This window comes from Oryctolagus cuniculus, chromosome 12, assembly GCF_051225735.1.
Source record: "Oryctolagus cuniculus isolate XC-2025 breed Fujian yellow rabbit chromosome 12, ASM5122573v1, whole genome shotgun sequence".
Lineage (NCBI taxonomy): Eukaryota > Metazoa > Chordata > Mammalia > Lagomorpha > Leporidae > Oryctolagus > Oryctolagus cuniculus.
The window spans coordinates 61167092-61187461 of NC_142878.1; the positions used below are offsets into that span (position 1 = coordinate 61167092).

The 20370-nt window shown below is 42.2% G+C and overlaps 1 protein-coding gene across 2 annotated transcripts; it reads left to right on the plus strand.

Moving 5' to 3' along the window:
* The first annotated feature begins 855 nt into the window (after positions 1-855).
* On the plus strand, positions 856-15266 carry TMCO5A (transmembrane and coiled-coil domains 5A). Of its 2 annotated transcripts, none has more exons than XM_008269233.4 (11): positions 856-890; positions 1865-2014; positions 2406-2580; positions 2943-2993; positions 3659-3730; positions 6868-6924; positions 7368-7427; positions 8213-8277; positions 9933-9990; positions 11651-11691; positions 15068-15266. In XM_008269233.4, exons 1-11 carry the CDS (start codon positions 856-858, stop codon positions 15264-15266), a joined length of 963 nt encoding a protein of 320 aa, XP_008267455.2. The 2 variants fall into 2 exon arrangements, with proteins under 2 accessions (XP_008267455.2, XP_008267457.2); XM_008269235.5 differs by having other exon boundaries at positions 2457-2580.
* The last annotated feature ends 5104 nt before the right edge of the window (positions 15267-20370 follow it).

The window sequence follows — 20370 nt, forward strand, 5'->3', positions numbered from 1 at the left end:
TGACTTTCAAATAAATAAATCTTAAAAAACAAAAACCCTACTGCTGCTTAGGAAAGAGTCATGAGACCCACGCAGCCACAGAGCCTCTGAACTCTGTATACAGAATGAGAAACCCCGGCCACCCACCCACCCCCACTGTGACATGCTGCCCCACCCATCCTATGTCAACAGCAGAATCATGACCACCTGGAGGTTCTGAGATTCCATTGGATAGTTCCAGTGGAGAAAGACTAGACTCTTCAGAAGCTAACTGACTAGGGCAGGATCAGGAAGACACTACACACCAGAAGGGAGGTAGAGTTTTTAGAAGAATGGAGAAAAAGAGGAAACAAAGGGGCAGAGTGATAAACAAATTCCTTGTTAATTTAGTTTTGATTGGTTTTAAGACCTCTTTAATACAATGGATCTACCTTTCTGGAAATTCTTCAAGTGGGAAGGGATTACTTTTCAGGGCAGTCACACACCTACACCCATGCCTCTGGGGTCTTAAGGAAAGTAATGGGGCCTAGTGCAAAAAGGGACCTAAGAACAATTGATGATCTCTGTTTCTTCCTCCTGTCTTGTATTAATTTCCAGAGAGTTTTGTATTGGTAAACTTTCTCTGAATATATCAGCTGGAAGGTCACATATTGAACTGTCCAAGACTATCCTTGTATTCTTAACAAAGCACAATCATGTCATGGACAAAAGAATCACAAGGCTGGGTTTTGTCATGGCCAAAATGTTGGAGTGGAGGGAGGAACCAGTTAATTTGATTTCTGGTTTTAGGGATTTTTTACTACTTTGTGCTGCAAGAATGCATCCATTTCCCTAAATCATTAGGTATCTCTCTGCTGGCACTTTAGGGAATCCACGATGGAAGAATGCACTGAAGATCAGCTAGACTTTGAGTAAGTAACCATGATTATGGAAGCTGCATCCAGGGACCATGGTGTGAGGCATGTGTATTACTGACACATTCCTTCATCCTCCAGTCTTCCTCTCCCTTTCTACTACTATCTGTCACCCCTCCTGCACCCTTCCACAAGTGTTCAATGCCCTTATGAAGTGAAAGTTATTATAAATACCCCATCCAAGTCAGTTCTTCCAAGATAGGACTTTACTTTCCAATATCAGCCTTCATTCCTACCCAAAACAAAAGTCCTTTGCTCTCACTACCTTACTCCCAGATAATTAATTCAAACACAAACCAGTGAAGTAATTCACATGCAAGAAAAAGAAGTTTTTTGGGAGTTTCCCATATGCCAGGTATGCTTTTTAGACTTCCCTAGAGTTACCATAATTTCATTCAAAAAAAAAAGATGTTTGCTTCCTTAGACTCTATGCCTAGAGCATAACCGTGTGTGCTCAGTGGAATAACTCTCACGGTAAAGCCTCAAACTTTTATCAGGCAAGTGGAGAAGTGCTGAGGCAAGAAACACTGGAATTCTACCAGGCTCGTGGAAACCTCTTGTGGTTTCTCCATGAAGCCAAGCCCAGTCAGAAATAATATGCCCTGTCCCTAGATAAAAATGTTCAATGAAAGTATACTGCATGGGTAGGTTCTGTGAACAATTTATCTAAGAAAAGACTGTTAAGAAAACAATTCTCTCCAATGCAAGAGGCTATTCTTTTCATAAAACCTGAGCACTTTGGAGGGAAAACCTGGGAAAGATCTCCCTCACTGACTGAGTTGAGAACTACTGAAACAAATTACTGAGCATGGTTAAAAACAAGATTTCTCAAGAATGAAAAAGGAAAGGTAGGCTCTCAGAAAAAAGCAAAGTTAATGAACTGCATATTTTCTAGGTATTGCCTAAGATCCAACGGTTTTTGAGCTTATGTAAACTTTGACTCTTGATCATTTTGGGGGCTGGTTCTGTAGGTCAGAGAAAATGGAAATCTTAAGATTGGCCCAGTCAAAGAAGAACATTATCAGTTTGAACATGGACCTTGAAAAGGATATGCAGAGAATAGATGAAGCAAATCAGGAACTGCTTCTCAAAATCCATGAGAAAGAAAGTGAGGTTCAGAGGTGAGTACACGGGCTCTAGGAAGGAAGCTCCAGTCCAAAAGCAGGCGCCACAGAGAAAAGATAAAAGCTCAATTTCCTTCTAGAGACCTACATCATGTGTTTCAGAAAACTTATTAATTCTTCATCATTTCTCTTTGGCTCAAAGGCTGAAACACGGAAAATTCCAAGAAGACCTCTAAAAATTTCTAAAGGTCTCTAACAGACTGGACAATGCTTACCTCAGTTGATAGAACACTGGGTTGCTTGATGCGGGATGCAGGCAGATTTTATTTTTGGAGGTTTTGAAGTTATTCTGATTCTATGGATCCAGGGAAGAAGGGTTTCCAACGTGAGGTTCACATGTTGAAGTGCCCTTGAAGTACCCTTACTGTTGATATCTGTGTTTTATCAGTTCTGAAACTGCCAATCATGAGTCCTCACGGAGCATGCTTGTGTCATCCAGGCTGGAAAATGAGATCACCCAGACTGGAGACTCGGCAGAAGATGAGGAGTGGGAGAAGGAGAACCGCACCACGATGGAAAGGGAAACAGCCTTGCAGGAGCTGGAAGAAGAAACAGCCAGACTGGTAAGCAAGAAGCTGGGAAGAGCTATTTAATAGATTTCACTCCTCATCCTGTCCCTCCACAACTGTCAAATAAGCTAGTCTCTCCTTTTTGAGTCATGACAGAATGTGTCCATGCAAGGAAGAGGAGGTATCGAGGGCAGGGTTTCTTTGGTAATGTTTAAAACTGGGAAGCCCCACAGGTGGGCATCTGTATCTTTTGTGAGTTTGTGTGCATATATTGAGATCAAACCATAGGCGAATCCACATAACATTATGCAAATAAGGTAGAGTTCTTAAAGGAAAATCTTGCTGGGATGAAATGGACAACATTTGACTAAGAACAGATGATAGTGTCCAGACTTGCACTCCGTTTTTGTCCACAGGAAAGGAAGAATGAGACTCTGGTCCACAGCATAACAGAACTTCAAAGAAAGGTAGGGTGGGCCTCGTGTGTTCCTATAGTAGCCCAACTAATCAAAGAGGCAAGGGAGAGAAAGTGATCACAGAGGAACAACCACATGTCCAAGAGGCCTGTGCTAGGAGTGGGCCCTACTCTATGACCCATTTTCCTGGGGCTGAGGCTCATAACCTCAATGCCATGGGTTTCCCTGCAGGCAAAAGGTGAAAGAGTGCATGAGGTGTTTAGTGATCCCATTGGTTCCTTTTCCAAACACAATAAAATGGATTCCAACAGACACTCTGTTGAAGTGATTGATGGGACTTTGGTGGTGAGAGGTTAATTTTTTCCCTGTCTGGACAGTTCCTTTACTTCAACCCCTACTCAGAACACAGTGGACTTCCTATAATTAATCCACTGTCTGACCCATTCATGCAACCCTGAGTAACCCAGCACAAATTAGATGTTCAGGGAAGTACTCCTGCCTTGAGGGGGCTCTAGCCTGGTGGCCAATACTAGTGAGAAGATGGCAGTAGAACAGAGAATTTCCCATGCAGGGCACGAAGGACCACCAAGGGACCATCTCCTGGCAACTCTTCTCAACCCCAGTTCCTGATCCTCTACACACCATAGAATCTTTGCCTCCTATGCTTTTCTTATTTAATGGATTTTTGAAATGTATATTTTTATCTGAAACTATAGCTTACAAGGAAATCTCAGAAGATAACCAAGAGTGAACAAAGCAATCTAGATGGAACCCCTGAAGAGTCAAAGGTACAGTCAAAAGCACCCTGCATAGGCTTGGACTACGTGACCAGGAAACAGTCTGCCAGGTTGGGAACAATCACCAACATTGAAACAAAACTCTTTGTAGTTTTCATCCAGGTCAGGCTTACACCTGAGCCAGTGAGTGCTAAACTCTTCTCTGCCATTGGTGAATAAGGAGTTTCACTCTGAACTGAAATTTTATTCTCTCTTCTATTAGGAAGAGTAGGACATAGATGCATATTAGATTTGTGGCGATCAAAGTCCCTAGTTTAAATCCTGGCCCCAGGACTTAATTTGGTATGTAAAATTGGGCAATATCACCATTCCCTCCCAGCCACAGTGTGAGGATTAGATGAGATAGTGTATGAAAAATAATCTTTTCTCTTTTGGGTAACTAAAACTTTGAAAAATCTCCTAATTGTAAAGTCATTATTTAAAAGTCTGGCTGAGGTATATGTATGAATGAATAGATGCAGAACTAGGATTTTTTACATCTACTGAGTGTGAGACAATTCAGACCTGTCACTGACTTCAGTCTGGAAAAGATTCATTCAAATAGTAATAGCAGTATTAAAGCTAAGGACCTAGGGTCATCCACATCCTGTAGGATCAAACAAATAAGAATTGGAGACTTTGTTTCAATTCAGAGAGCAGATAAAATTTTTTCTCAACCCTTTCTCCAGAATTACATCTTTGCCTTTGCCTTCCCTAACCTCTCCTGGCCTTCTAAAGCCTCCACTTTTCAGTGTATGATGTCTCTAAAGATTTGTATACACTGAAAATAGAAATAGAAAATAAAGAGTGTGGAGAGCTACTTACCTAACTGCACCTGGCAAGTTTGGGGTTGATGCCCACAAACAGGAAATCTAAAGCTACCAAGGAAGCTTGATTGACTGTACTCCTTTAGGAAACTCTTCTGGAAAGAAACAATCAGGAACCTAATATATATATTAATAACATATTAATATATTTATATGTTAATAAATACATAATATATATTTTAGTATATATCATATAATAAAATAATATTTTATATATTATATTTTATTATATATTATATAATATATAATATATATAATAAACTAATATATATTAATAAATTTATATATTTATCAGGAAGAAATTATAGTTAAGTCTAGGCTCTTTGCTACACTTGCCATATGACTGCAGTGGTCCAGAAAATAATTTTTCTCCCCAGGATATTTTCTTTTTTTTCAAAACACTTTTTTTCTGATGGTAAACCCAGGCATGAATGAGTAGAGACTCTTTAAGTCTGGCTTCCCAGCTATGTGAAATGAGCTGAGCTGATAAAGTCCCAGCATTTCTCGGAATCATGGAAATTATTTTTGCTGGCAGCAGTCAGTCTAGGCTCAAAGAGTTATAGCACATTATTAACTCTTTGAACTACTCTATTTTGCCCATATGTTTTACAGAATTCTCAGGTGGTATCTCTAGTTCTCAGAAATATATAGCACCACTTTTGCTTTAGGGTCCTCTTGTATGTTGGCAATCTTTTCACAGCCTAAAGCGGTGCCTGCTTCCACCACTTGTGATTCACACCATTGGCTTGAAACCATAGCTTTAAGCACATGTGGCTGGACCAGCCCTGCTTGTAATTTATGGGACAGGGGAGTAACTGTGTAGAGTCCAATGTGAAATAGGGGTACCTGGATGAGAGTGGAAACAATAGAGTTTAAAATAGAAAGAAGGCTATTTATATCCGTCCCAGCTCCAGAGCATACCCCCAGTGCATCAATTCTTCTCAGCTACTATGGCTATTACCTTTTTTCAAGCCATCATAACCTCTCATCTGGACAACTTTAGGGGCCTCTTAACTAGTCTAGCTGCTTCTACCCTTACGCTCAGACAATCCATTTTCCATACACAGAAATGACTTTGCTCTAAAAACACAAATCAGAGTGTGTCTTTATACTTCAACCCTTCTCCTGGCTTCTTATTATAATTGTGATAATGCTTTCTAGATGCTACATGTCCCTCCATAATCAAATCTCTGCCTACCTCTCACCTCCTCATCTCCTTCTGCCCAGTCTTCCCAGTGCAACAGTCACACCTCTTCTTCCTGGTCATGATCTTGGCTAGATACTTCTTGGTCTTGGAAGATACTTCTTCCATTTAGCTAATATTTCTGCTTAAATTCCAGTTCAAGTATCATTTCATGAGCAAGGCTTTTGCCAGCCACCTACCACCACCTGTCACACCAGCCTTGTACACCACTACCACCATCACTGCCATTTTACTTCCCGCATGGCATAGTCACGGGGACTCGTTTGTGACTTCCCACAATTAAGAATGAGCACAGACAGGCTTATAGACAGGTTCACCCCCGTATCCTCAGTGCTATACTCTCCCTCCCCCTTCCTTCCAGTATAGTGGCTGATGCAGAATAATCTTTCACCAACTATTTAAGGAAAGAGGGAAGGAGGAACACAGGGAGGAGGAAAGGAATGAGCAAAAACCTTGGATTCTAACTGATCATCGAACAGGAAAAGCAAGCGTGAGATTTTCAAAGACTGATGTTGTTTTTGTGAGAAATGGCTACACAGGAGACAGAAGATAAAAATTTAAGGTTGGGGTGATGGTGGCACCAAATGAATGCTGTAGAAGAGCAGATTTATAAAGCAGCTGCAAAATGCATAAAGAAGTTTAACTCCTCCTTCAAAAAGACGTCTGCGGCCGGCGCCGCGGCTCAATAGGCTAATCCTCTGCCTAGCGGCGCCGGCACACCAGGTTCTAGTCCCGGTCGGAGCACCGGATTCTGTCCCGGTTGCCCCTCTTCCAGGCCAACTCTCTGCTGTGGCCAGGGAGTGCAGTGGAGGATGGCCCAAGTGCTTGGGCCCTGCACCCCATGGGAGACCAGGAGAAGCACCTGGCTCCTGCCATCGGATCAGCGCAGTGCGCCAGCCGCGGCGGCCATTGGAGGGTGAACCAACGGCAAAGGAAGACCTTTCTCTCTGTCTCTCTCTCTCACTGTCCACTCTGCCTGTAAAACAAAACAAAACAAAACAAAGATGTCTGCTTGTGTGTCCTCATGCTCTTCAACAGCCATGAGATAGTCTGAGATAGCATTCCATTCCTGTGCAGAATCACCTTGCTAAGTTGTGGGTCTCTTTCCTTTCTTATAGGTTAAGTTACAACAACTGGAAGCTTCCTGTGCAGACCAAGAGAAGGACCTGGTCAAGGTAACAACAGGAACCTCAATATTATTTCTCCCCAAGAAAGGGAAATTTGATTCTCAGTCAGCCAATCTAATGCATTCCTTAAATGATTGACTTATAATAAGGTTCCAGAACCAGGATCATTGTGGGGTTGGGAAGGAGATAAAGAAAAGCAAGATGTATATAATCCCTTAGGTTACCTTCTCTTTAACATTTTGTACGGTTGTTTTGTATGGTGTCCTCCACATAGTATTGTTCCTCTCCCAACTGCCCCTAAATAATTCCCATTTGTACTGTAAAATATGGCTTGCTTATCCTTAAAACAGGAGAGAGAAATATTAATTCATATGTCTAGCAAAAGCCATATTTAGAGCAATAAGAAGACCACATTTATGGTTTGGGATGCACAGGAAGGAACAAGTATACTGTTCTTACAGCAATTTACTGAGAGAAATTTGGGTTCCCAGGTAATGGAGGACTATGCATTTGTGGCCCAGCTCTGTGAAGACCAATCCCTCTGCATAAAGGTATATATTCTTGGTAAAAGCATAACAAAGGGCTTGTTAAGGTACAGAAGGAAATGGAACCAAAATCTTTAAAAAAAAAAAAATACTGGCTAAAACAATTTTAACTCCTCCGGGTGGTACTGCAAAGAAACTTTAAAGTCATTAGCACTCCACTACAAATATCACTCTATTGTCTTTTAATAGACAATTACTGCCCTGGTTTCCCAATCTCTGTGCTTTTAAATTAACAGTGAGCACTTCTGCTATTTGTAATCCCAATTACTCTGGTAATCTACCCAATGGGAGACATAGTGAGAGAGCACAAGGGGTGGTGAGTGAGCTCTATTTATTTTAAAAGATTTATTTTTATTTACTTGAAAGGCAGAGTTACACAGAGAAGTAGAAACAGAGAGAGAGAGAGAGAGAGGAGTCTTCCATCTATTGGTTCACTCCCCAAATGGCCACAATGGCTGGAGCTGAGCTGATCCAAAGACAGGAGACAGGAGCTTCTTCTGGATTTCCCACATGGGTGCAGGGGCCCAAGGACTTGGGCCATATTCCGCTGCTTTCCCAGGCCATAGCAGAGAGCTGGATTGGAAGAGGAGCAGCTGGGACTAGAACCAGTGTCCAGATGGGATGCCAGCGCTGCAGGCCAGGGCTTTAACCCACTGTGCCACAGCACCGGCCCAGGTGGCTGTGGGATAATAAAACATTCATGGTGCATCATAATAAAAAGTATGTGTTATGCTTAGAAAAAATCACACAGCTTCTAAGTAGTAACTGTGCTTCCTTATTTCTCTTTGAAGAAGTACCAAGAAACTCTGAGGAAAATAGAAGAAGAACTAGAGACTCGGTTCCTTGAGAGAGAAGTGTGAGCTTTGGCAAACAAAGGAACATCCTGGTTTTAGTGGTAACTCCATCTCAGCCTGAGTCAGAGCAAGCTTTTTCAGACCAATTCCTTTCTGGAGTTGAACAAGCCCAGCATCACATAGGTGTTTCCCGCTGTTACTGATCCGGTTGAGTCTCCTTGACCACCCCAACTTCACAATTACAGTCTTTCTCCCAGCCTTCTGAAAAGACTTCAGAAATGTATCTCCCTTTGTAATTCCATCACATTATCACATCAGTATTTGGGTTTATATTAAGAGCAGAAACAGGTACTTTAAAAAGAATCAGTGACCAGGCACATGATAAGGAGAGAATTCATTATACTTCATAGAAAGGCCCTAAAACTCATATGTTACTTCCCTCAAATGTATGGAAATTCAGCCACATGGGATAAGCATGAAATGAATCTATAGATACACACTGCAACTACCAAATTAGGAAACTCAGAGCTTTACATTGTTTTAAACTATGAACATTAAAAGTAAAAAAAAATGATAAATAAAGGAACAGTCCTCCCCACAATACTCCCTAGGTTTGTCATGAGTCCAAATGGTGAGAAACCAAAACCAAAGCTTTACCATCATTACCTGATCCTCACTGTACCCAAATGGCTGCAATGGCTGGAGCTGAGCTGAGCTGATCCGAAGTCAGGAGACAGGAGCTTCTTCTAGGTCTCCCACATGGGTGCAGGGGCCCAAGGACTCAGACTGTCCTCTACTGCTTTCCCAGGTGCATTAGCAGGGAGCTAGATTAGAAATGGAGCAGCTGGGACTCAAACCAGCACCTATATGGGATACTGGAGCTGCAGGCCAGGGTTTTAACCCACTGCACCACAGTGCTGGCCCCTGTATGTTAAATCTTAAGCAGTATTTTTATTTATTTAATATTTTAGAATCTTGAGATTAAGAACAAGAAACCAAATCTGCATTTATAGCCTCTAAATAAGCCAATCACAAACTGTGGCATAGAGCCAGGGTACTAGTGCTTGGAGATCTTTGCTACTGAAAGACACAAGTTTGTCAAGATCCTTACTGAGCATTAGGTTATGGCTTGACAGTTAAGCTAAAGTTCTAGAACAGGGTTGCCCAATATGCTATTCAATGCTATGCTATGCTATTCAATAGGTACCTACTAACTACGTGTGACTAGTGAGTACTAGAAAGATGGCTAGTGTGATTGAGGAACTGAAATTTTATTGTAAATACCTATTATACTTAATTTATTTGAAAGAGAGACAGAGAAATCATCCATGCACTAGCTTACTCCCCAAATGGCCACAACAGCCATGGCTGGGCCAGGCTAGAACCAGGAGTCAGGAACTCCATCTGAGTCTCCTACATTTGTGGCAAGGATCAAAGTAATTGAGGCTTCCCAGGCACACTAGCAGGAAACTGGATCAGAGCAGCCAGACTCAAGCCAGCACTATGAGATGGGATGCTGGGTTGAAAGTGGTGGCAAAATCTATGATACCACAGTGCCAGGCATCGAATTTTTATTTTAAATAATGTAAATTTAAATAAATACATATAGCCAGTGAATATATTGGGCAGTGCAGCTCTTAGAACATAAAACTATGTTCAAGTACACCATTTCTGAGTATACTTCATTCACCCTCTGTCTGGGTTCTTTTCCCCCTAGATCAAAAGTCTTGAGCATGAACTCTGCAAGAAAAGAATGTAGCAGCCAAAGTAATGAGGTAAGCACTGCATTCCCTCTTCAGCTTTCCTCAGTGCCACTGTGTTTCAAATGAGTTCCCAAAACTCTGAAGCTGCCACAACAAAACCAATCTTCCCATGTGTATTTTCCAAGAATAATACTAACTATAGTTAACCATTCCAACCCTGACCAAAGAAGATGCTAAGGAACAGTCCACTTCCTTCTTTTACAGACATGGAAGTGACAAATTCATTTAAAACTAGCCCAAGACCTAAGCTAAGTCAGAATGAAAGCAAGAAGGAACACACGTTGAAGGCATATTCTATAGAAAGGAGGCTGGTGCCTGGCACAGACACCACTCCTCCCATCACCCACAATCACAATCCTGATGATTCTAACCAGTCCCAAACCTTTCATAACACAGAGCACCAGGCATCAGTGACCATCTAATCAGAGTTGGCCTGTGTGATAAAACACAGGAAGCCATTGCTTTTACATGATATAATTTCAGTGTTCATATTTAACATCATGAAGTCATCAGTACACATGCAAAAGTCTGAGGAGATGGGACAGTTGGATAACAAGGCACTAGTCTTCTTAATCTGCAAGCAGATAGGGTTAAAATATAACCCTTGTTAATCTTTAACTTTGTAATGTATATTTGTATATAATATATATTTGCTCTAGATCCAAAGTTGACAATCAACAGAAATTTTATGTAGTCAAGGGAAGTGGTCTTAATCATCTCAGACAAGAGAATTCATCTTCACTTAAAATCAAATGTTAACCAGTATCCATTATCCTGGGATCATCCAGAGGTTTGGATATATGTTAGACTCTGTCCAGCATTATGTTTCCATTATTTTCTGAATGAAAGCAAGAAGGAACATTATTCTGAACAAGTCATTAAGGCCCCATGCTTGTATATTTCACTCAGCAATTAAAACTCCTAAAATTAACTGGAGGTATCTCTCTGGAATCAAGACAGGCCTCCTTTGTCAGCCATCTATCCTTGGTAGCTCATAGAAGTATTCCTTCCAACCACCTAGCAGACAAAAAAGAATTGTCTTAATCAAGCTCATCAGAGTCCCACGATAGGTCAAAACCTCAGTGACATTTGAGCAACTTTACAGAGAGGCTGTCTGCACAGCTGGCTGTCTGGCACCGCATTTTATTCAACTCAAGTTGCACAACTAAATTGTCATCTGGAAGGTTTCCAATTACAATCATTTCTATGGCTCTAAAACATGACCATAATTCCCCTTCCTTTTTATCTCACAAGGAAATTAGGACAACGAAATACCAGAAAATATTTTAGAAGATGGATGCCAAAGAAATCTGAGATTATCCTTGTCCTTTGATTTTTATAGCTTCTAAGACTTCTCCCTTAGGTTGTAATTCTGGCTTTTCATAGCCTATAAGCTTCTCTAGGGTCATGGGCTGAGTAGAAGGCAGAAGGTAGAGTTCAAAGGGCAAAGACTGCAGAATCCGAGGACAGAGGTTCTGTACTGCTTCTGCCTCTTACTACTCACACAATTTACTGTTCAGCATGTAAGAAGGTAATAAAATAATAATCAAAAACATAAAAATTTCCGTGTTTTCTGAACATAATATTTACCTAATACCTTACTAAATACTATTTGACAGAGATAATAGCTGTAAGAAATTGTTTTGACGAATGTCCTTCCTTCCTTTCCTAGTGCAATTCTATCAGAAAGAAGGCAATAGAGTTTTGTAAAAGGTAAGTAGAATATCTTGGAGTAAACTTCCTGGAAAACTGAGGGCTCTAGCTAGGCATTCTGGTAGAGAGCAAAATCCAGACATGTGGAACCTTATACAACTCTCTCTCTCTCTCTCTCTCTCTCACGCACACATACACAGGTTCAAGTCAGCAAACTTGTGTCACTGACTATACATTCTCAGTTCTAGTGTTAAATGACTTCCATAGTCCAAAGGCAACTCATAATCTCAGCTTTCCATTGTCTGAAGCCAATACCCTAGTAGCAATGAGAAACAGAAATCTTATCACTTGAAAGAGATGTGGCAAATTTCAAAAGGTTTCCTTTAACCACTGCAGTTAGCTTGAAGTATACACTTTCCCAGTAGCATCAGTAGATCTGAAATGGGCAGAGAACTGCTAGCTGCAAGAATGTCGCTGCCTAACAGCACATAGAAGACAGAGAAGATGATTGTGCAAAGAGCACCTAACAGTATCCAGCACACAATAATTGTTCGAAAATACTTGTTAAACTGAAAAAAGAACTCAACATTCAAACACCTGAGTGGGTATTAGTCCTGAGGGAATCATTGCGATAGCAAAGTAAAATTAGTATTCATGAAACCCCCGCATGTTCAGGAAAAGGTCAAATTATGTTAAATATAACCTGTTTAAGAAGGCATAGAGAAACATATATTCAAAGTGGTATGAAATATGACTTAGAAAGTGTTCCGTCAAAATGGTGAGGATGAAATCTTGGGTGCTTAAAGGTCAGCTCCAATTGTCTGGAAAACTTAGCAAAAAGAAACTACCCCTTCACACGCGATAAATGAAGTACCACATATCTTCATATCCCTAACACAACGTTGTGAAACAACTAGCAGAATGGTCTTCAGAACTCCTAGGCTGCCACCATTCTTACCTGTTAACACGCGGTGCCTGGCAATGATGGACTAACTATGCGGATGCCCAGGGAAAGGATTTTCTGCCTCATTGAGAGCTGAAGGGAGGGAACCTCACAAAGACATCACACAAGCCTGGCTCATCCTGTCAACCCCAGTGTCTTTCCCTTTGTTCTGCTCCAGTTATCCTGTGCGGCCCTGGTATACTGGGCAGCAACTCAAGAAACAAGAAAGGTTATTCCTGGGATTTTCCCCTGGGAATGTGTATTATACATTGTATGTAAAAATAGTATATGATATTAACTATACTTACTATAGATATTATAACCTGTTTTAGGGAAACTTGGAGGAAAGGATTTATAAGAGGGTCTCTGTCTATAATTCTGACCAAAATGCTGCACTGGTATGAATTCTGGGTCCCTGTCACCAAGATCAACCCTAGGAAAACATTTGAGAAACTTGGTGGAGAAGGTGCAGCTATTTTTGACTGCTGAGTGGGGGGGGGGGGTAGTAAATTTCTCCTAAAGCAGGAGGCAGCCGAGCACAGCTAAGTACGGGAACTACAGGAAAGAAGCAATGAGGGCTGGTTCCTGAAAGTCATATGAAACCCACAGGGAATTCATAATTCATTAGTTAATGACAGTAAGACCACCAGAGGGAAGTCTATAGAAATGTATAGGAAATAGTAAAGATAACATGAAGGAAAGGAGAGAAATACCATGATCATGGACAGAAAACCTTTAATCACAATGATATAAATCACCTCCCAATGATTAGTGAATTCATTTCAATTCTAATCAAATCTCCCAAAAAGTTTTTTATGGAACTGAGTAGAAATGAGCCTAAATTATGCAGCACATGGAAGAGTAAAGGGTTAAAAATAACCTGGACAATTTCAAAGAAGACCAGGGAGTGGGCAACGTGCTCCCCTAGAGATGAGGACATACTAGGAAGCAATCTCAACAACAGTAATGTGCTATGGGCCCAGGAAGAGGAAAACTGACCGTGTAATAACGCAAAGGGCTCAGAAACAAAGCACTTAGACAACTTTGGTGTGTGGTGGCAATTTAATGTCAGATGCAAAAGGAAGAACTATTTAATCGAAAACAGCAGGAAAAAATTTATTAGCCATAAAAGGGAAAAAATAAGAGTAGTCACCATAAACAATATAGGAAAAAAAAGCAATCCCGAATGTGTTAAAGCCTTACATGTCAAAAAAAAATTTGAAACTGAATTATTTATCTATCCCTGCATAACAAATGACTCCAAAACTTAGTGGTTTCAAACAACAAACACTATCTGACAGTTACTGTGATTCCTGGCTATAGTTTCTGTGGATCAGGAATCTGTGATCCCCTGAGCTAAGTGGTTCTAGCTCAGGGTTTGTCCTGAGGTTGCAGCTACGACCTTGACGGAAGTTGAAGTCATGTTGAGGCTTGGCTGAGGCCAGGGGTTCTATCTCAACAGTAACTTACATGGGTGGTAAGTGTCCTCTGGGAGCTGGCAGGAGACCTCGGTTGCTCAGCATGCGGCCCTCTCCATAGGGCTGTGTGGGTGTCCTAAACATGACAGCTGACTTCCTCCAGAGAGTGAGGAGGAAGCTGCGGGGCCTTTACGGCGTAGTCTAGGAACCCACAGACAGTGCCTTCCGCATCTTCAGTAATTTGGAAGTGAGTCACTTGTTGCAATCCACACTCCAACGGAGGGGAAACCTCTTCAGAGAAAGAGTGACACAGAATTTGTGGATATATCTGAAAACCACCAGCAGCATTCAATAGAAAACATGAATAGCTTTCAGGCCTTGGAGTAGGGAATGGTTGTTCAAATAGGACACAGAAGACATGGGTTCTAATAAAAGAAGAGACATTGGCAAACTAGACATTTTCAAAATTGGGATTTTTTTTATCACTTCAGAGCAAATGAAAGTTACAAAGTTGGGGGAATATATAACAATACACACAACAGGAAATGATATCAAGAACTTATAAAGAACCCATATAAATCAGGAAAAAAAGCTCAGACTATCTGGAAGATAAATGGGCAAGAGGATACAGATAAGGCCAATAAACCTGTAAACAAATGTTCGGCATCATTGTCCACCAAGGAAATGCAAACAAGGACAGCGAAGAGATATTACTTTATACCCAGTTCATCATCAAAGTTTTAAAAATCCAAGAAAATCAAGTGTTGGAGAAGATGTGATTCCCCAGAAACACCTTGTTGGTGAGGGATAAATTCATGGAACCACTTTGGAAAATAATTTGCCACAACAAAACCAAAAGCAAGGGAACAAGACTATTTTAGGTAGTGACAAGTCCTACAAAGAACATAAAAAGAGTGATAGGGAGAGAATAATGACAGGCCAGCACAGGGGTAGAGAATGCCTTCATAAAGGGACAACAATTAATGGGTGACATTCGAGTATCATTCAGGTATGACTATTGTAGTACCACTTTGGTAACCTCTGGCTAACTGTTTTCTTGGCTTTCTCCTCTCAGAATTTTTCGCTACGTCTTTTTCATGACCCTATTTTTCATCAGACTGCTGGGCTACGTGTTTTTCCACTTAAGTTTTATAAATCCAGATCTCCTTGTCGACATCCTGCCCAAGATCCTGAGCAGGGGCATCCTGTGGAAGCTGCGCTGCTTCCTCTTCCCATCCCTCACGCTTGAGACGGAGGACATGCTGCCTCACTGAGCCGACAGACATCCGCGAGCGACAGGCCAGTGCGGATGGGAGATGGCGACTCCTGTGGAGTGAAGAGGTTGCCCTCAGCCTTCCCCTCTACCTTCCTTCTCCATGTCGCCTTTCCAAGACTAGCCTTGCCCAGTAAAGAGTTCTGTCAACAGGTGTCTGTGTCTATGTGGATAAGCCGAACAGCACCTCAGAGTAAAACAACCGTGTTTGAATTTACATAAATGCTAAGGAAAGTTAAGAGTTGATTGATTATTCCAGTTAATCCCAGAGATCTGAGACTGGATCCCTGAAATGCAGAAGGCTGCTCACTTCTTACATGAGATTTCACTTTGAGGCTGTAATTGACCTCAGCTTAATCTAATTTACATATGCATATATGCAGGTATGGGCATCCTCATAAAATAAAAAGTCCATGAGAAGAATAGATCTGGGACTTCAGGCAAAGCTGGATCCAGAAGCCTCAAAGCAATGTCCCTGGGGCTTTGACTCTTCCTTTCTCCTGGATGGCCATTCTCCTTTTAGTGGCAAGGTGGCTAAATTTCATACGACTGATGAGCAACCACAGCAGAATGAAGCAGTCTTTCCCCATAGCTCCAGTAGTAAAGCCTGGAGGAGGACATAAACTGATTTATCTAAGGTCAGCTGCCTGCCCCTGTCTCTCAATCAGCGTGGCCAAAGGGATGAGAGCACTCTTCAGTGGTCAAGTAGGAATTGTACATCCAACCCCTTGTTAAGGAACAGGGGAGGTAAAGGGAGAAGAAAGAGATAAAGGAATCGGTGCCACCTAAATTACATGGAACGAGTTTTCTACAGGAACAATGGCCCTGTTCCAGGATAAGGGGACAGGATTCTGGTCAGGCAGAAGTAGATGCACACTTAATGTCTAAACTCCAGCAATCAAATGAATTCCTAAAGCTGTACCTCACGTCATGTGTTTTCTTCCTAGCAGCAAAAATGATGACATCTCAAGATCATACACTGAGATACTGGAAAATCACTGCAAAGAGCTCGATATACAAGACGTGTAAATAAGCAGGTATCCAAAGCTAAAGGACTCTCAAGTAAACAGCCATGACTGGTACAAACTGCTTCACAAAATTGAGGTCACCTCTAAATGGTCACACCCATTAAAATTGCTGAAGTACCCGGACACCTTATTAACAGGATATATTCAAACTCCCTGTTACAGTCTCCCTTCTTCCCTAATTTCCAGGGGCCCTGACAGCTCTGAAATCCAGGACAGGAGTCACCCTGGCTTCCACAGGAGCTGGAACAAACCTGACTCCTGGGTCCACAGCTATTGCACCTTGAGGCCACATGGTGTCACTGTTGAGAAGTGGGCCTGCACTAGGTGAGCATATTACTGAGCTTATGGAGACACACTGCCGCTAGAAAGGAACACTATTAGTAATTCTGCTAAGACAAGAGGAATCAGAAAACCAGGCTCTCTGACTACATCCTAAGTGCCCCAAGATCCCACATCCTCTGTGTGTTTTGTCAAGCCAAGTGGATCCCGTTCTTCAGTGTCAAGGACAGCCAAGGATGCCCCTGTGTTTAGGACCCCAGGGCCAGACTCAAGGTGCACCTTTCCTTCCATTCAGATATCCTGGGTTCTGCTCCAGGGCCCAATTCCTAAAGGGCCAAGATTAATTCCGGTTTCTGCCTCCTCCTCCTCCCCTGCCACCCCAAGATGTCCTCTGTCCAAGAAATCAGCCTGCTCTCTGGAGATGCACCCCACCAGAGGCCAGGCCCTGAGGATTCTCTCCAAGGAAGGCTCCAAGGTACACACCTTCCCTTCCAGGTGCTTCCCACTTTCTTCTGGAAGCTCTGCCCATGGAGCAAAGGAGAGGCATTAGTTAGGTCAAAGGCAGCATTCGAGCTATCATTCATTTCTATGGTCAAACTTGGATTTTCTATGCTATTATCAACTAATTATCTGTAGCCCATATCTCCATACATCTATGCTTCCAAACAATTATTGCTCAGAATGAAGAGTTGATGCTGATCATGATTCAGAGAAAGAGGGGAAAGGGAGGAAAGGATATATGCTAAACTCCTAGAGCTGTAAGGTGCTGGGGATACAACAATGAAGACAGAGTAAGAGTCCTTGATGGGGAGAGAAGGAAAGATAGATATAGCAAATGTGCATCTGATGAGTCCTAATAAAAAATAAAGGAAGAAATAACACCCATGCCAATGTCCAATAGGAAATATCAGGTCCAGGATTTGCTAGACTGAGAGGGAAAATAACAGGCTACACACTAAATAAGCTGACTAGCCCCTCACACACTGAGACTAGCTACAGGTGCACCAGCTGGCACTTCAAACCGCCTTCAGAGTTCCAGCACATCGAGCAGCTTCCTTTGACTGTTGCAGCCCCAGCACTCGCTAGCTGCGTATCTCCCTCGTGCACAGTAGAGGGCACTGTTCCACGACGCATGCTGGATCTGCGCAGAAGTCTTTATATGTAAATTACAGCCCTGCTGGATGCCGACCAGCTGGGCTAAGGACAGTATAACAGCAGGTTTGTAGGCTAGAGACAGATATAAACATCAAGAATATGGATGGTAGGGTATATACATGCCCAGTATCAAGGGCGAATCACTACCTACAATCATAATTTGCCTAAAATCTTGAGATTGGGTATCCTGAGGGAACGGTTTCTTACACAATTTCTTCTTATATCTCTTTCCATACTTTTATGAATCCCAAAAACAGATCTCACAATGCTACATACATTTAGATAAATTATAGATAGATTGATCGATAGATCGATAGGTAGATCAGAATTGAGACAGAGGGGAAATGGTTATTGCTCATCACACTGCAGAAACTATCAAATTCCCCTTGGTCATGCTTATTTTTTCTTTCCAAAGTCCTTTCTCCTCCTACTTCTTTAATAAATCTGCCTTAGTCTTAATCCACACAACCTAAAAATTAAATTTTAAGTACTACCCAGAACCACTCAGTTCTCCCTCTCATACTGTATTTTTCAATCAGTAGCACCGAAATTTGAGAGTTACCCATGAAGTAACCTGAGTTTGTTCTACTACACACAAAGTGTTTAGCAGACTCAGAAGGAGCACAACATGAATTTGCCATGATATTCACCCAGCCTCCTTAAAACACACACGATGTTAGGGAGTATAACTTCCAGTGACTTGGAATTCATTATGCGTCAGTCACTGCTCTAAGTGTTTTTACTTTTTTTTTTTTTTAATTTATTTGACAGGTGAGTTATAGATAGTGAGAGAGAGAGAGAGACGGAGAGAAAGGACTTCCTTCCGTTGATTCACTCCCCAAATGACCCCTAAGCCAGTGCTGCGCCGATCCAAAGCCAGGAGCCAGGTGCTTCCTTCTGGTCTCCCATGCAGGTGCAGAGGCCCAAGCACCTGGGCCATCCTCCACTTCCCTCCCGGGCCACAGCAGAGAGCTGGACTGGAAGAGGAGCAATCGGGACTAGAACCTAGCACCCATATGGGATGCTGGCGCTGCAGGCGAAGGATTAACCAAGTGAGCCGCTGCGCCAGCCCCTCTAAGTGTTTTTATGTACATCAGTGTACTCCTGTTAAACACCGTCTTCCAAGGTAGATGCCACCCTAACCAGTTTACAAATAAGGAAGCCAGGTAACACAACTGAGTTTCTGAGCTGAAAGAAGCAGGATCGGTGCCTATATCTTTCTCTAAAGTTTGGCCTATAGAACTTGCATCGCTTCTGACAACAGATGACCAGATGGCCACCCAGGGAGAGGCTGGAAGACATTCCAAGGTAGGACATTTACCTCCTGTGAAGGCAAACCCCAGGCGTACTGTATTGATAGAATGAAGCACAAGGGAAACTCTCAGACAAATCAAAACCCATAGACTTGGCAAGGAATTTATAGATTCCTCATTCAAGCCCAGCAAGATACTTTCCCAAGATCACGCAATGAGTTAATGACAGAACCAAAACCAGAACCCAGGCTCTTGAGTCATGTCTCAGCAACCCTTCTATAGAAATAGCATTCTCCAGCTTTGTGTGGAAAACTGTGAACAGCACAGAGATTTTTGTTGCAATTGTGATTTAAAGCCAAAATCAGTTGTACCTTCTTATATCTTTGGGGTGAAAGACTTGGGGGAATAAACGTCCACATTCTCTCCCGGATGCTGTAAAACCAAACAGGAGCAAGGGAAGGGGGGAGAGTGACCCTTGGCGTTTCTCAGCAATTTCTTCAGCAAGGCACCTTACCCTTGAGTTACACGGAGCCTGACGGGAGAGCGGTAAGTGGAAGACCTGAGCCACTCCTCGTAATAATCAAACAACACGTTTTGGTCACCTCTGGGAGGCAAAGAAGCTGCAGGGGAGAAGGTGGAGAAACACTGTAAGACACTGACATCCAAGTTGGTGGAAAGAGAAGGGGGACTCTCAGGGGACCAGAAAAGCTAATATTCAATTTCAGAACATGTTCTAAATGATCTGTCATATGTGCTTCAACAAAGTACTTCAATCGTTGTTTAAAACCTACCACACCTAATTGTAGAAATGTCTGTCTACAGATGGCCTCTTGGCTACAGTTTGAATCTATCTATCCCTCCAAAATGCATGATCAAACTTGGTCACCAGGGGAACAAGTGTTAGAGGTGGGGCTTTGGCAGGTGCTTGGGAGCTGAGGGCTCCACCCCCATGCGTGGGATTAATGTTCTTATAAAAGAGGCTGCAAAGGGTGTCCACCCCACTTTGCCCTTCCCATCTTCGTCACGGGAGGCACAGCAGCAACTTGTCATCTTGGAAACAGCAGCATCTGCTGCCACCATCTTTATCGTGGACTTCCCAGCCTCCAGATTTGTCAGAAATAAAATTCTTGTTTTCATAGATTATCCAGCCTAGGGTCTGGTGATAAGAGCAGACATTACGGACTAAGACACTCTTACAAGTGAATGTGGGGAGAAACATGGAGTGATGGCTCAAGTTTAAGTCAATGCTGGATCACAGGTAAAGAAAAATCCCTAAGTTACAGAATAAGGAACTAGGAGAAAATCCCCAGGAGAAGAACAAAATAGTGCATGGACTCGGGGAGCAGGACAAAGCAGGTTAGCATGAGAGAGCACAGGGCTCCTGCTGACA

What these genes read in the sequence shown, in the direction of transcription:
- TMCO5A (XM_008269233.4), top strand. Translation starts at nt 856, where the DNA reads ATGGAAGAATGCACTGAAGATCAGCTAGACTTTGA. An exon ending in AAGAGAAGGACCTGGTCAAG is followed by an intron (nt 6,925 to 7,367) that starts GTAACAACAGGA and finishes TTGGGTTCCCAG; the next exon opens with GTAATGGAGGACTATGCATT. An exon ending in CGGTTCCTTGAGAGAGAAGT is followed by an intron (nt 8,278 to 9,932) that starts GTGAGCTTTGGC and finishes TTTTCCCCCTAG; the next exon opens with ATCAAAAGTCTTGAGCATGA.